The sequence below is a fragment of the Pseudorca crassidens genome, chromosome 11 (assembly GCF_039906515.1).
Source record: "Pseudorca crassidens isolate mPseCra1 chromosome 11, mPseCra1.hap1, whole genome shotgun sequence".
NCBI lineage: Eukaryota > Metazoa > Chordata > Mammalia > Artiodactyla > Delphinidae > Pseudorca > Pseudorca crassidens.
The window spans coordinates 69,102,108-69,114,538 of record NC_090306.1 but is presented as its reverse complement, the minus strand read 5'-3'; the positions used below and the strand labels follow the sequence as shown (position 1 = coordinate 69,114,538).

Genomic DNA, 12,431 nt, shown 5'->3' with positions numbered 1-12,431 from the left:
GATAACTCAGGTGGTCACTTCAGCAGCTATCCATGAACCACGGGAGACAATGCCCCTTTTTTGACGTTAATCTACTTATTACTTTGTCAAATCTGTCTGGGTCAGATATCCCATATTCCCATTTGTCTGAAGAGTTGTTACTTATAGCCATAGCTGTTAAAAACTGCTGTTTTAATCAGGGTTCATTTATTCATTCAACCAAAAATTTATAAGCATCTACTATGCCAATCTTCTAGGCACTGAGAGATACAGCAATGGACAAAATAGGAAAAAAGTAAATAAAAACACTTCATTTCCTCATGGGCCTTACATTATGTTTTGGGAGACAGACTTAAACAAGATAAGTGTATAAAGTAAATAGTGAATTACATATAGACAAATGCCAAGGGGGAAAAACAAACTGGAAAGGAGATATTTCGTACAGAGGGTGACTAGGGAAAGCCTTGTTGAAAGGTGAGATTTGACAAAAACCACGAAAGAGACAGTGGAATGAGATGGGCATGCATATGTCTGAAAGAGAGTGTTTTAGGCAGAAAAAAAACAGCAAGGACAAGGGCCCTGATGTAATAGCATGGATGTCTGATAATGTTAAAACAACAAAACAAAACAACGCTACAAGGAAACCAAATCAGCTAGACTGGAGTGAGCAAGAAGAATAGGAGATGAGTTCAGAGAATTGAGATCCCTTTGGTACTTTTAAGGACTTTGGCTTTTACTTGAGCCAGATGAGAAGACCGTGAGGATTTGAGCAGAGGTATGAATGACCTGGCTTCCATTTTAACTTAAATAGTGTTTTGAGAATAACCTGATGGAAGGATGAAAGCAGGAGGACCAGTTAAGAAGCTACTATAATAATTTGTGGGAGATAATGGGTATTGGGCCCAGGTGGCAAGTGGGTGCAGTGGCAAGTGGTTAGATTCTGGAAGTTGTAGGAACATGGAAAAGATTGATTTTAAAGACTGAACTATAAATTTTAAGATGGGTAAGAGAAAGTAAAGGCAAGAGTATGGTGAGAAGTAGTAATAAATTCCTACGATAAAGAGATTGAAGGTGCAAGTATTTTTAGAGTTTGAGCATTTAAATAACTGAACTAAACTAATGATTTGTGAGTTGTATAATAAAAACTGAAATTAGTCGCATTTATTGATAACAGTAGAATCTATCATGAAACCATAATTGTGAGTTACTGAAATAGGGGGGAAATTGAGACCATTGGAGTACACAAAGTCTAGAAATTTAGATGCCAATATGCTGGAGAAATCAGCATATTTAACTCATATATTTAAATGAGTTATAACTCATATATTTAAATGAGTTATCACTCATATATTTAAATGAGTTATCACTCATATATTTAAATGAGTTATAAAAATCACCAAGAATTACAACCGGGGTAACACTGGAAAAATGACAATAATCTAGTTGCTAAGACATTCAAGGAACAATGACCAGGGTATGGCAGATGACTGTTACAATGAAAGGTAGCAGTCAGTATGACCTGATGTACTGTCATAGCATTCTTACTTGCATATAACAGAATTCACTCTCTAGCTAGTTTAAGTAGACGACAGTGATTTTTAACAGTAATTAAGAAATTCTTACCCAAAACAATCTGTAGCCTAACCTTTCAGGAAAAAATTTTAGAACTTCACTGCAAAGCTGGTAAACAGATTTTTTCTCCTTTTCTGTGCAAAATCATGATTCCACCTCCCATTGAGCAAACTAGATACCTTCACCAACTTATTTATATGGCTTATAACTTATTTATACCACTCATTTCTTGCATGTGTGTAATTAATAGAACCTCTGTGGCACCAAACACTGAGAATTGTAGTTTTTTGCACTCTATGTTGAGAAGGTGGGATTAACATTGTGAGAAATTTGCCAAATGTAAAGAGTGTGATTGAAAGATTTAGATAATCTCCAATAACAGATGTTCTTTATAGCTTCAATATAATACTCATATTGTGTTTCTTGCCTAGAGGGTACAGATTATATCTTATACAATTTTGTATCCTACCTACTCCCATGCAATATTAGAAGCTCAAATAGTTATTAAATTACTGTATAGATGAAGACATCTCTAATTTACAGAGAAACCAGTTTTCTTGTATTATGTCTTATTTCTTTGTAAGTATATCATCTACCTAAAACATACATACATATATATATATATATATATATATATAAACTGTGTTAATTAGCTTAAGCTTTTAGGAAATAATGCCAATTAACCATGGCTGCAGATTTAGCTTTGATATAGGCCAGAATGTACACTGGGAAATTTACCTAATTTATCATTTTTTTCTATTCATTCAATAAATATTTTTACATATGCATAAATGCCAGGAACTGAGCCAATACTCAAATACAGAAAAGATCAAGACAGACATGGTGCCTATCCTCATGGAACTTATATTTCAATGAGGAAATAGAATGAAATTTAGTAAAACTATTTTTAAGAAATTACACACATTATATGAAGAAATGAAGCAAGAGAATGAAATAGAGAGTTATGAAGACTTGGAAGAGAGAGACCTACAAATGCTTTACCTAGAGTAGTGGGCAAATGCTTTATTGAGAGGGTGATATTTAAACTGAGACTTAAAGGTGAGAAAGAGCTGACCAACTAAGGAGCCAAAGGACAGTATTTCAGGCAGAGGGTACAGCATGTGCAAAGGCTTGGAAGACTGAGGAACTGAAAGTAGGCTGGCATGGTTAGAGCAGAGTTTGCCAGAGAAAGACTAACAGCAGATAAAGTTGGAGAAATAGGCAAATCTCTATAACCTATGTGAAACAGCTTGGATTTAACCAATGCACACATGTATCTATAGAAATCAAGAGAGTAGAATACCATGAATATAATCAGAGATTGGTAAATAAAAGAAAAGCTCTTTGAAAATATTAATTGTATCATCTTCATATTGAAGAACTTTTAATATTACTTTGATGCTTACATATGACTCTGGCCGACTGATCTATATACCTTTAAGATCTCAGATATGTCTGGGGTTTTTTCTGTTAATAACAGGCAAAATTTTCTGACACATTGAACCATAATTAGTGACAGTGAATATAGCAAAATTAACCCATAAAGAACTAAGAAATGTGATACTAATATGTGACACTGAAATTAACAGTAGCATTGTTAAAAACAAAAATTTTCTTTACAGTATAAGCTTTAGGAAAAATCTTGAAAGAAAATAGTTTTTCTTTACTTCTTTCCACCTCAGTATCTTATATCTGCTTTTTACTTTATTGTTTCAGTAACTCCTGCTTATTTTGCCTAGACATCATTTGTTAGCCTATGCTTTTCACTAGCCTTCTGAAAATCTCTCCTCCTTACTAGTCATATATTATTCTTCACTAGTAAAATTTTAATAACTGATAACAGTTTTTTATTTTCTTTTCATATATCTTTGCTTTTAGTTGCAGAACTGACTTATAAAATAAAATGAAGGTGAAACTCCAATTCACAGAACATTTAAAAGCAAAATTTATCTGGGAAGAGTTAGAGCATAGAGTCTGGAACCAGAATGAAACATTGTTCACTGGACTTTCCCCTAGTCTCTATCATGGTACCAGACACTGACTGGTGAATGTAGGTTCCAGAGTAGACAGTTTAAAAATTATGTCCTTTAACCTCTTTTCTCAAAATGACTATTGCTGGTCTCAGTTACTATATTCCAGTTGGCTGCATATATTTTTCTATTATGTAATCTAAGAATTTAATTGTGAATAAAATCATTAGTGTTACCACTATAATTGCTATAACAACCTATGATTATAACTATAATCACATTTAAAGCAACATGGTGATTATACTCATTTCCTTCAATTTAAAAAATTTAAATGATCAGATATAAGTGAAATTAATTTTGACTTTCAGTTCTATTCTCTAACAAAATCATCATGCTTTGTTCAATGTTCTTCAGTCATTATCCTATTGGAACATATTATGGTGTGTTCTAGTTCTCCTCAATTTAAACTGAAATTGTTAAATCTTCTAAAAGAATGCATATAATTCACATTATATTTTAAATTCAGTAAATTGTTACTTGATAGAAATGCAATTTACTTTTAATATACTTTATGAACCCTGGTTTATGAACTCAGATTTGTGCTTCATTGATGCTATCTGTAGTATAATCTGAGGTTATCATTAGATACTATATAAATCTGAAATCTAAAATGGAAATCATCTGTATGTATTAGTGACTTGTATCCATAAGATAATTACATTTTCTGTTAAACCCAATAGCTGTTACTGGAGCATTTGGAGTGCCTTGTGTCACGACATGAAAGGTCACTAAGAATGACGGTGGTGAAGCGACAAGCCCAGTCCCCCTCGGGAGTGTCCAGCGAAGTTGAGGTTCTCAAGGCGCTGAAATCTTTATTTGAGCACCACAAGGCCTTGGATGAAAAGGTATAGTATTGTGAAAGGATTGTTACAATTTTATGTCAATTATACTTCAATAAAGCTGAATTTTTTTTTTTTAAAACTACTGGAAAAAAAGGTATAGTATTGACAGAAGATTTCAGGCTTAACTGTGCTTTTGTCATCAGCATCAAGCTCCTTGTCTTCATCCATGACTCTTACTGGCTGCTGAAGTCAGTCAGTTCAGAGGAACACGTCTGAACTACAGGAAAAATCACTAAAAAAAAAAAAACGCACCCTGACTATTACATGTATACTGGTATTATTCATTATTCATTCATTATTCATTATTCATCATTCATTATATTATTCATAACCATTTTCTTTTTTTAATACATCTGAATCTATGGTTTATCAAGACTTCTATTACGGCACATGAGAGTCCTAGTCCAGATGGCCATTTGAAATTTAATATTGTCATTTAACCTTTCTGTTTCTCCCTCTCTCTCTCTCATTCTCTCCCCACCCCACAGTCTCTATCCTCCCTACCCCCTCTGAAGTGCGTGGCTATAGATGCCAACATAGGAGACTATTAACTGACAATAAAACATATCTTGAAGTGTAAATTGGAAATACTTTAACCTTTAGAGATTCATATTAGAATCATACAATTTTATTTTGGGGGTTTCTAATATCTTAGTTCTGAACACACATTTTTAAGAGTTTCTGCGGGTAACAGCATAAGGTATTAGTAGAAAAATCTGCTTTAGGTCTTTTTTAAAGTAACTGTAAGTTTCTCAGCTGTTACTCAAATAAGCTCTATGGACATTAATAAGCCAATATGATGATAATATTCTTTGGATATTAGTAAGGCTTATGACATCATTTCAATTCTGTAAAATTTCAAAGAATGAATTTTTTTAAATTAATGAGGCTTTAGGATTTTGTACAGTGGGAATTGGGGCACTTCATTGTAAAGTATCTGACAAGTTCTGAGCATTAAAATCCAAACTAAGGATTATTACTCAGTTATATATAGGTTTTGAGCATACAGACACTTTTTGCTCTATTTAATATTTATATACATATATATTTTTATCATCAGTCTTTCAGATGTTCTTAGAGCAGGGGATTTATGTGGAGTGTGTGCATAGCATATCTATAATTCTGTCTTCTAGATTATTAAGAAGAAATTGTATCTTATTTTTAATTTTAGTATGAGAGGCAACTAGTTTATGAATAATTTTGAGTAAAACAGAAATGGATATTATATAAAAATCCCTGATGAATATAATATCAACTAATATCAAATGTCAAATAATAATTTAATATATTTAATGTTTACTTTCATATTATATTTCTTATTACAAAACTGCATTATTAAGAATTTGCAAGACTTTACATTTATAGAATATCTATTATGCGTCAGACTCCTTGGCATATATTTAGCACACAAAGATAAATAAGATATTTTCTTTACAAATGAGGAGTTCATAGTTCTGGAGTTCACATGTCAATAAGAGGGAGTGGTAAGAAGAGATATATACGATGTGATATGGAGTCTCAGGAAAAGTTGTGACTAATTTTTCCTGAAGAAGTGATGAGAAAGTCAAGAATGTCTTCACAGAGGGGGTGAAATTTGGTCTGGGTATTAGACTGTGTAAGGATTTTTTAAGCAGACAAGTAAACATACTGTAAGCAATATGATCAATATGTGAACTAACCCAGAGCTTTGAAAAGAACATGGCCTGCTCAGAGAAAACGTAACAGTTTTGAGTGACTTGAATGAGGGACTTGAGAATGAGTGATTTGAGATGTTCCCTAGATGTGCTCCCACATCACTTAGGTGAGGGATGCTTTTATGAAAAAATGAATAGAAGGCAATAAACAGCATTTAGGACAAATAACGTAATGAGTGTGAGTACATTTAAGAAGAAAATGGTTGTAGTACAATTTAGGATCTAAAAGTAATTTAGTATATAGATGTTCAGTGAACTTAGCATGACTAAATGAAGTATTTCATACTGTGACCCTAGGAATTGTAATAGGGTTTAGTAACTCACCAAATGTGCCCTGGACATTGGTGAGTTCGGGGCAACAGAACTGATTATCGACTAAGTAATACCTAACAGCCTGAAGGAAAAATATTATGATCTTGGGCTTTGGAGTTAGACAGACTTGGACAAGTACCTTAATTTCTCTTAGTCTGTTTTCTCTTCTTTTGAATGAAGAGAATAATAATACCTACCTAATAGCATTGTCTGACATGCAAAGCTCCTAGCCAGTACTTAGCATATGGCAAATGCTCAGTAAATGTTAATGAATGTTATTGTTAATGATAAATTTCAGCATTTGACAAAAATTTCAAACTAAGTGAAGATATTGGTATCACAGTTGATTCACATGCTTATTTAAATTAACATTCATTTAGTTCTTAAGGGGTTAATATGTGCCTAAGCACCTTCATAAACAATTCCCCTAAGAATAGCTCACAGCTTCTTGTGTAGATCAGGAGAGGTAAGGAGACAGACATATGAACAAGTAATTACAATATTCTATTTTAAGTGCTATGGATATTATGTTAAAACATATGTGGAGGGCTTCCCTGGTGGCGCAGTGGTTGAGAGTCCGCCTGCCGATGCAGGGGACGCGGGTTCGTGCCCCGTTCCGGGAGGATCCCATATGCTGCGGAGTGGCTGGGCCCGTGAGCCATGGCCGCTGAGCCTGCGCGTCCGGAGCCTGTGCTCCGCAACGGGAGAGGCCACAACAGTGAGAGGTCCGCGTACCGCAAAAAAAAAAAAAAAAAAAAAAAATATATATATATATATATATATATAAAACATATGTGGAATATCAGAAGAAGATGCAATTAATCATATCGAGGGCAAGAAACTACCAACTTTACCACAGAAGGTTTAGAACACAGGAAGAGATAAATAAAATACAAAAGATTGAGCATAGCTGTGGACAGTTACAATGACTGGCAGTCTTCATTATTGATGTCCTTATTTACATATCCACTGAGTTGTAGGGTAGAATTTACACAATTATCTAAGACCAGCAGTGATTTTGACATAAGTCTCCAACATGTTTATCAATTCTGTGGGCTGGAGGAAATGAGAAGTATACATGTGTTTTTCAATCACTCAGATATCACTGAGTATTTTTTAAAAAGATATACTGGGTATGCATGGGAAATGTAACCAAAACACATGTTACATATACTCCACATATATTCCTGTGATCTAATATCACAGTGCCCAAACTGGATTTAAATGTCTGGTCTAAGATTCCCTCACGATGCTTTCTGTTGCAGGATTGATAATTCCAAAATAAACCCCTGCCATACCTTAATTTAAATTTGAAATGTATGCTTTTCCACCCAAGTCCTTCTTTATCCTGCAACATACTCGTCATTCTTAGGGACTTATTTTAATCCTCAGGGATAACATTTCTCTTGAAACATCTTTTTTTGAGGAAAATTTTTTTCTCTTTATTTTTTCATACCACTATGAAGAAAATAAGTGTAACAGATGAAATTAGAAATCAAAAATTCTAGATGTACATAAATATATTTAGGAGGTTATACTATAGCTCTATAAATAAGCAATCAATATATCTTAAAGACTATGTGGACAATAGATTAATTGAATGTAATTAAGTAGCAAAAAACTAGAAAAAGTAAAGTATATAGCCAAGACCATCAACTGTGTACTTATATTTAGGAAAAAATTAAAACTATAGTTTTTTCTTGTCTAGATAACTTCAAAAGAACACCAAATTCAACAAGAAAAATAAGGATATTATGGCATTCTGCTAGTGCTGTGCTCAGAGCAGTGCAAAAAGCTGCAAGCCTTGTCAGAAATACTATTTTTTCTTATTACCAGTGGAGTTCCAGTTATATAGACAAGATAAAACGTTAGATTCCTTTATACTCTAGAAAGGTTACTCCTTTGGATCCTCCCTTTGTTTTTTCTTTACCAAGTTTAGCAGAGATTAGTGCAAGAGGAAGCAAATATGTTTCATTCATTTGAGTCTTACCCAAGAAATAAATACAGAGAGAATACTTCATTCTCATATAAATGTGAATAAAGCATTCATATCATAAATGTATTAATATTTGTAACATCAATTTTTACATTTATAACATGAATTCAAAATATATTCAGCAATTGTTTTTATTTTCTTGTGAAGAGAGTTTTAGGTTCATTACTTTGTATATAATATAATTTCAAGTTGCAAATGCTGTTATAAATGTATTGAGGGGTGATTTTTCATATTGTTTGAAAAGCTTGATAATTTTTACTGCTCGAAGGCTCAATATAATAAGAATATACATGCTTAACTTGTGGTAAATTTGAAACAGTTTGGAACAGTTTCTGTGATTTTCAGTTTAACAAAGAAAGGAAGACATTTAACCCGCAGTATAGCCTGGTTTCAACTGCTCCTTATGTGGCTTGCATGACTCTTTTAGGAACATCCCAATGCATCAGTATGTCTTTAAATATAGTGCCTTAACCTCTTTATTGCAGTCTAAATGTGATCTGATTATGTTGCATACGTTGAGATTAATTTATATTTAGACTGTTTCATATTGCTGTTCTCATCAACTAGGATTCTTAGATTTTTATCAGAATACCCATATTTTATACCTGCTATTTTAGGAAGTGGACATAAAACTTTACAATCATCCCTATTAAATAACAAGGACATCTACTAAGATATTTGTTGATATCTGTATTCCACATATCAGCAGTCCTCCTCATTTTCATGCCTTTGGGATGTTTGCTTTGTTTGCATCTATCCAAGCACTCATGAAAAAAGTATTTCCCAAGTCAAATCATTAAAGATTTCCTTCTAAGAAGCTCTTGTTCAGTTATGAATCAGCATTAGTTTTATGCATTTTTATGAACAATTGGATATTTGTCTAACAGCACTGGTACCTGGCAGCCCATCTGGCATACTTAAATATCATGAAGGATCCTCTGTGATTATCTTTGATATGAAATGTCCATTTATATATGTATTACTAATTTTCAGAGAATTTGAACCTAAGTAAAATTAATATTAAAATTCCAGTCAGGCATTAATTCTTTCTTATTCAAGATGTATTTCAGGAGTTAAGTGCACCCAGTCACCTGAATATATTTCAGTCATCATTATACATTACTAAAATAATTAAGATTTTTAAAAATTTCTAATTAGATTCTAGATTCATAGGATATCACTTGTTTTTTGTTTGTTTGCTAACTAGAAAATAATTTTGTAACTTCAACTTTAAAATTACTATGTATCTAGGTTTTTAGATATTTTGTGTATTTAACTTATATTCCCAGTTAAATCTTGCTAAAAAAAGAAAAAGACCATTAATTAAAATATACCATTAATAAATTACTAAAATGAATGTTCATTTAAATAATTTATTTCTATAATTAAAATGCACACTGTTATATTCCCATGGTAAATCAATGTTAATTCATAAATAATCTAAAACTCACCATGAATTCCATATTGAATTGAAGCTATAAACTTTGGTGTTTTTTTTTAAGGAAAATTAAATTGCTGTAGTCATTTATTTTAGTTTAACCAAATTTCTTTCTCTGAACTTTTCTACTTTTGACAAATTTAATATGGAGCATATCTATAGATCTGAACATATAATAACTAAAACAATCTTAGAAGTTCTAAGAAAGCAAGGATCAAAGAAACACTTCTCTGAGTTTCATTTGTGTATGAAACATTTGGAAATCATTACTTTCAAACTAAATGTGCAGTCTTTGGTTCTATAAAATATAATGGTTTAACCTTTGGTATCTGAAAAGTATTTAGGAATTCCAGAGTAGATATATACTTTCCAATCCCTCAATAACAATGTAGACCTCAAACTAATACAAAATTAATTTCATGAGCAATGGACAACATTTTTCAGCTTCTAAGAATCCTTTGCTTTTAGACAAATTATTTTGTACTAAATGTCAAAGGAAAACACAGTTATTATTTTAAAGAAGTAGAAAGTTTTTTGCCTATATCTTATGCTTAATCATTGACTGTTTTTCAGATGAATTCATAATAAACTTTTGAACTTTGCCTCCACTTACTATGAATCAGAATTCAGAACAAGAGGGGTTGCTCTTCAACCCCATTGTAAACTCTGTCACGAAACACTAGAAGGACTTGCTTACAAGAAAATCCCTTAATACAGTCATACTATGAGGTGACAATGTAGTCATAGTATTCCTGAGCACTTAAGGCTATATATACTTTAATACTTTTTCAAATGTGACTGTCTCTGATAATGTTAATGGATTCAGCACAGTTTAATATGTATGGGATGTACATTACTGCACATATTTTGGTTTTTCTTCTAGGTAAGGGAGCGACTGAGGGTTTCTTTAGAAAGAGTCTCTGCACTGGAAGAAGAACTAGCTGCTGCTAATCAGGAGGTAACATACCAAACTTTCTCCTCTTTTGAGGTGCAATATCGCTAACCTTATATCCCTTGTGTTTCACGTCACTTTTATTAAAACTGTCACAAAAAATAAATTACATTTGGTATATGCCACTGAACAAGACCTGTTAAAACTAGTTGCCAGAGTCATGCTTTCTGATTTCTGGTGATTCAGATCTGTCACTAAGAGATGAAAGGAGAATTATCATGAGCTAGTGATATGAGAGCTAGTGAGGTGGGGATTTAGAAAGACTGCAGTCAGAACGCCGGGCCTTTTGAGAAGTAAAACACAGCTCCAAAACTGGAAAACATGTCAAATATCTGTTAAATTTAGAAAATGTTACAAATGAAGCATTGTTCCCATGTTTAGTGGCATCATTGAATCCACTCTTTTGCTCTCATTCATAACTCTAAGAAAGTATTTTATAATCATCCATGGGATTTAAAGAGTTGTTTTTTCCTTAGAATATTTTACTTCTTTGGTTATTTGTCTACAAATGAACTTGGGTCATTAGATAAGATATAGATAGGTTAATAGGTGATAGATAAATAGATCTCAAATTAAATGTATATAGGGCACTAAAATAGCCCCATCTCTCTCTCTCTGTCTCTCTGCCTCTGTCTCTCTCTCCCTCTCTCAGATAATTTACAAGGCTACCTTTTTCAGGAGTTTATTCCAGGAATGCAAATGGAGGTATTATTGTTACTAAAACTATTTAGTAATAACTTCCTACTTTTAAATAATTAAGGAAGTGGGAGGCCAGTGTCATTAATTATAAGTCTTACCAAGAGATTCTTAACAAAGTAATATTTACATTTACATTTCACACATAAACAAATACACATTTTCAACCATGCTAAAAATCTTGTTGTTACAAACTCCCTAGTTTTTTAAAATAAGCTAGGCCAATTAAATGAGCTTCTATAGGCTTTTGTTTGTCCTAGGTTCAACAATTTAAACTTCAGCAATGAATTTCCCATTCTCACAGATGGTTTTGGAGTTACCACCCTTTAACACTTTTCTTTATATAATCTCTCCCATGAAGACTTCACCCATTTCTCATCCATCCAAGGTTTCAATGATGACTCTGGTGAAAAAGAAACCAAATCTATAGCTCAAAGTCCATGCTCTTTTCTGAGCTCCACAAAAGATTGTAAACATTGGTTTGGCATCTCCACAGGACTTTGCTTTGCTAATGTTTGTATAAATTGTTCTCTGACACACGTGTTCAGCAGGGGTTAATCAAGGATTAAAAACCAGCTTAGGGTTTGATAATGAAGACATGCACTAAAGGGACTGTAACCACTTATAGGGACCAATTTTTCTAGTTTACACAAAGGCACCATATGTGCTAATGGGCCTGGATCTCCACTTAATTTTTCCTTGTGTCCCCTTAGGTTCTCTATGGTACATTAATGCAGTGAAATAATCAGTCTTCTTAAAAAGAATATGAGATAACTATATGTTCTGTTCTGAAAAGATCCAAAATGTTCTACTATACACAAAGGAAGAAGCTGCAGAGAATGCTCCCAATTTTGCACAATTACAAGTAATAATAATACATTATTATAGGACTAGGAAAAATAAATTTTGGATATAAATAC

At 32.7% G+C, this 12,431-nt stretch overlaps 1 protein-coding gene across 19 annotated transcripts in view; it reads left to right on the top strand.

Annotated features, from left to right (window-relative positions):
• The window catches only part of PPFIA2 (PTPRF interacting protein alpha 2), a 476,082-nt gene that overhangs the window by 288,459 nt on the left and 175,192 nt on the right, over positions 1-12,431 (top strand). For 17 of the 19 annotated variants that reach the window (XM_067697456.1, XM_067697448.1, XM_067697445.1 and 14 more), the window contains 2 exons: positions 4,262-4,426; positions 10,747-10,821. In XM_067697456.1, coding sequence (XP_067553557.1) covers positions 4,262-4,426; positions 10,747-10,821 — 240 coding nt within the window. The remainder of the gene's footprint in view (positions 1-4,261; positions 4,427-10,746; positions 10,822-12,431) is intronic. The other 2 variants (XM_067697443.1, XM_067697452.1) reach the window with 1 other exon arrangement.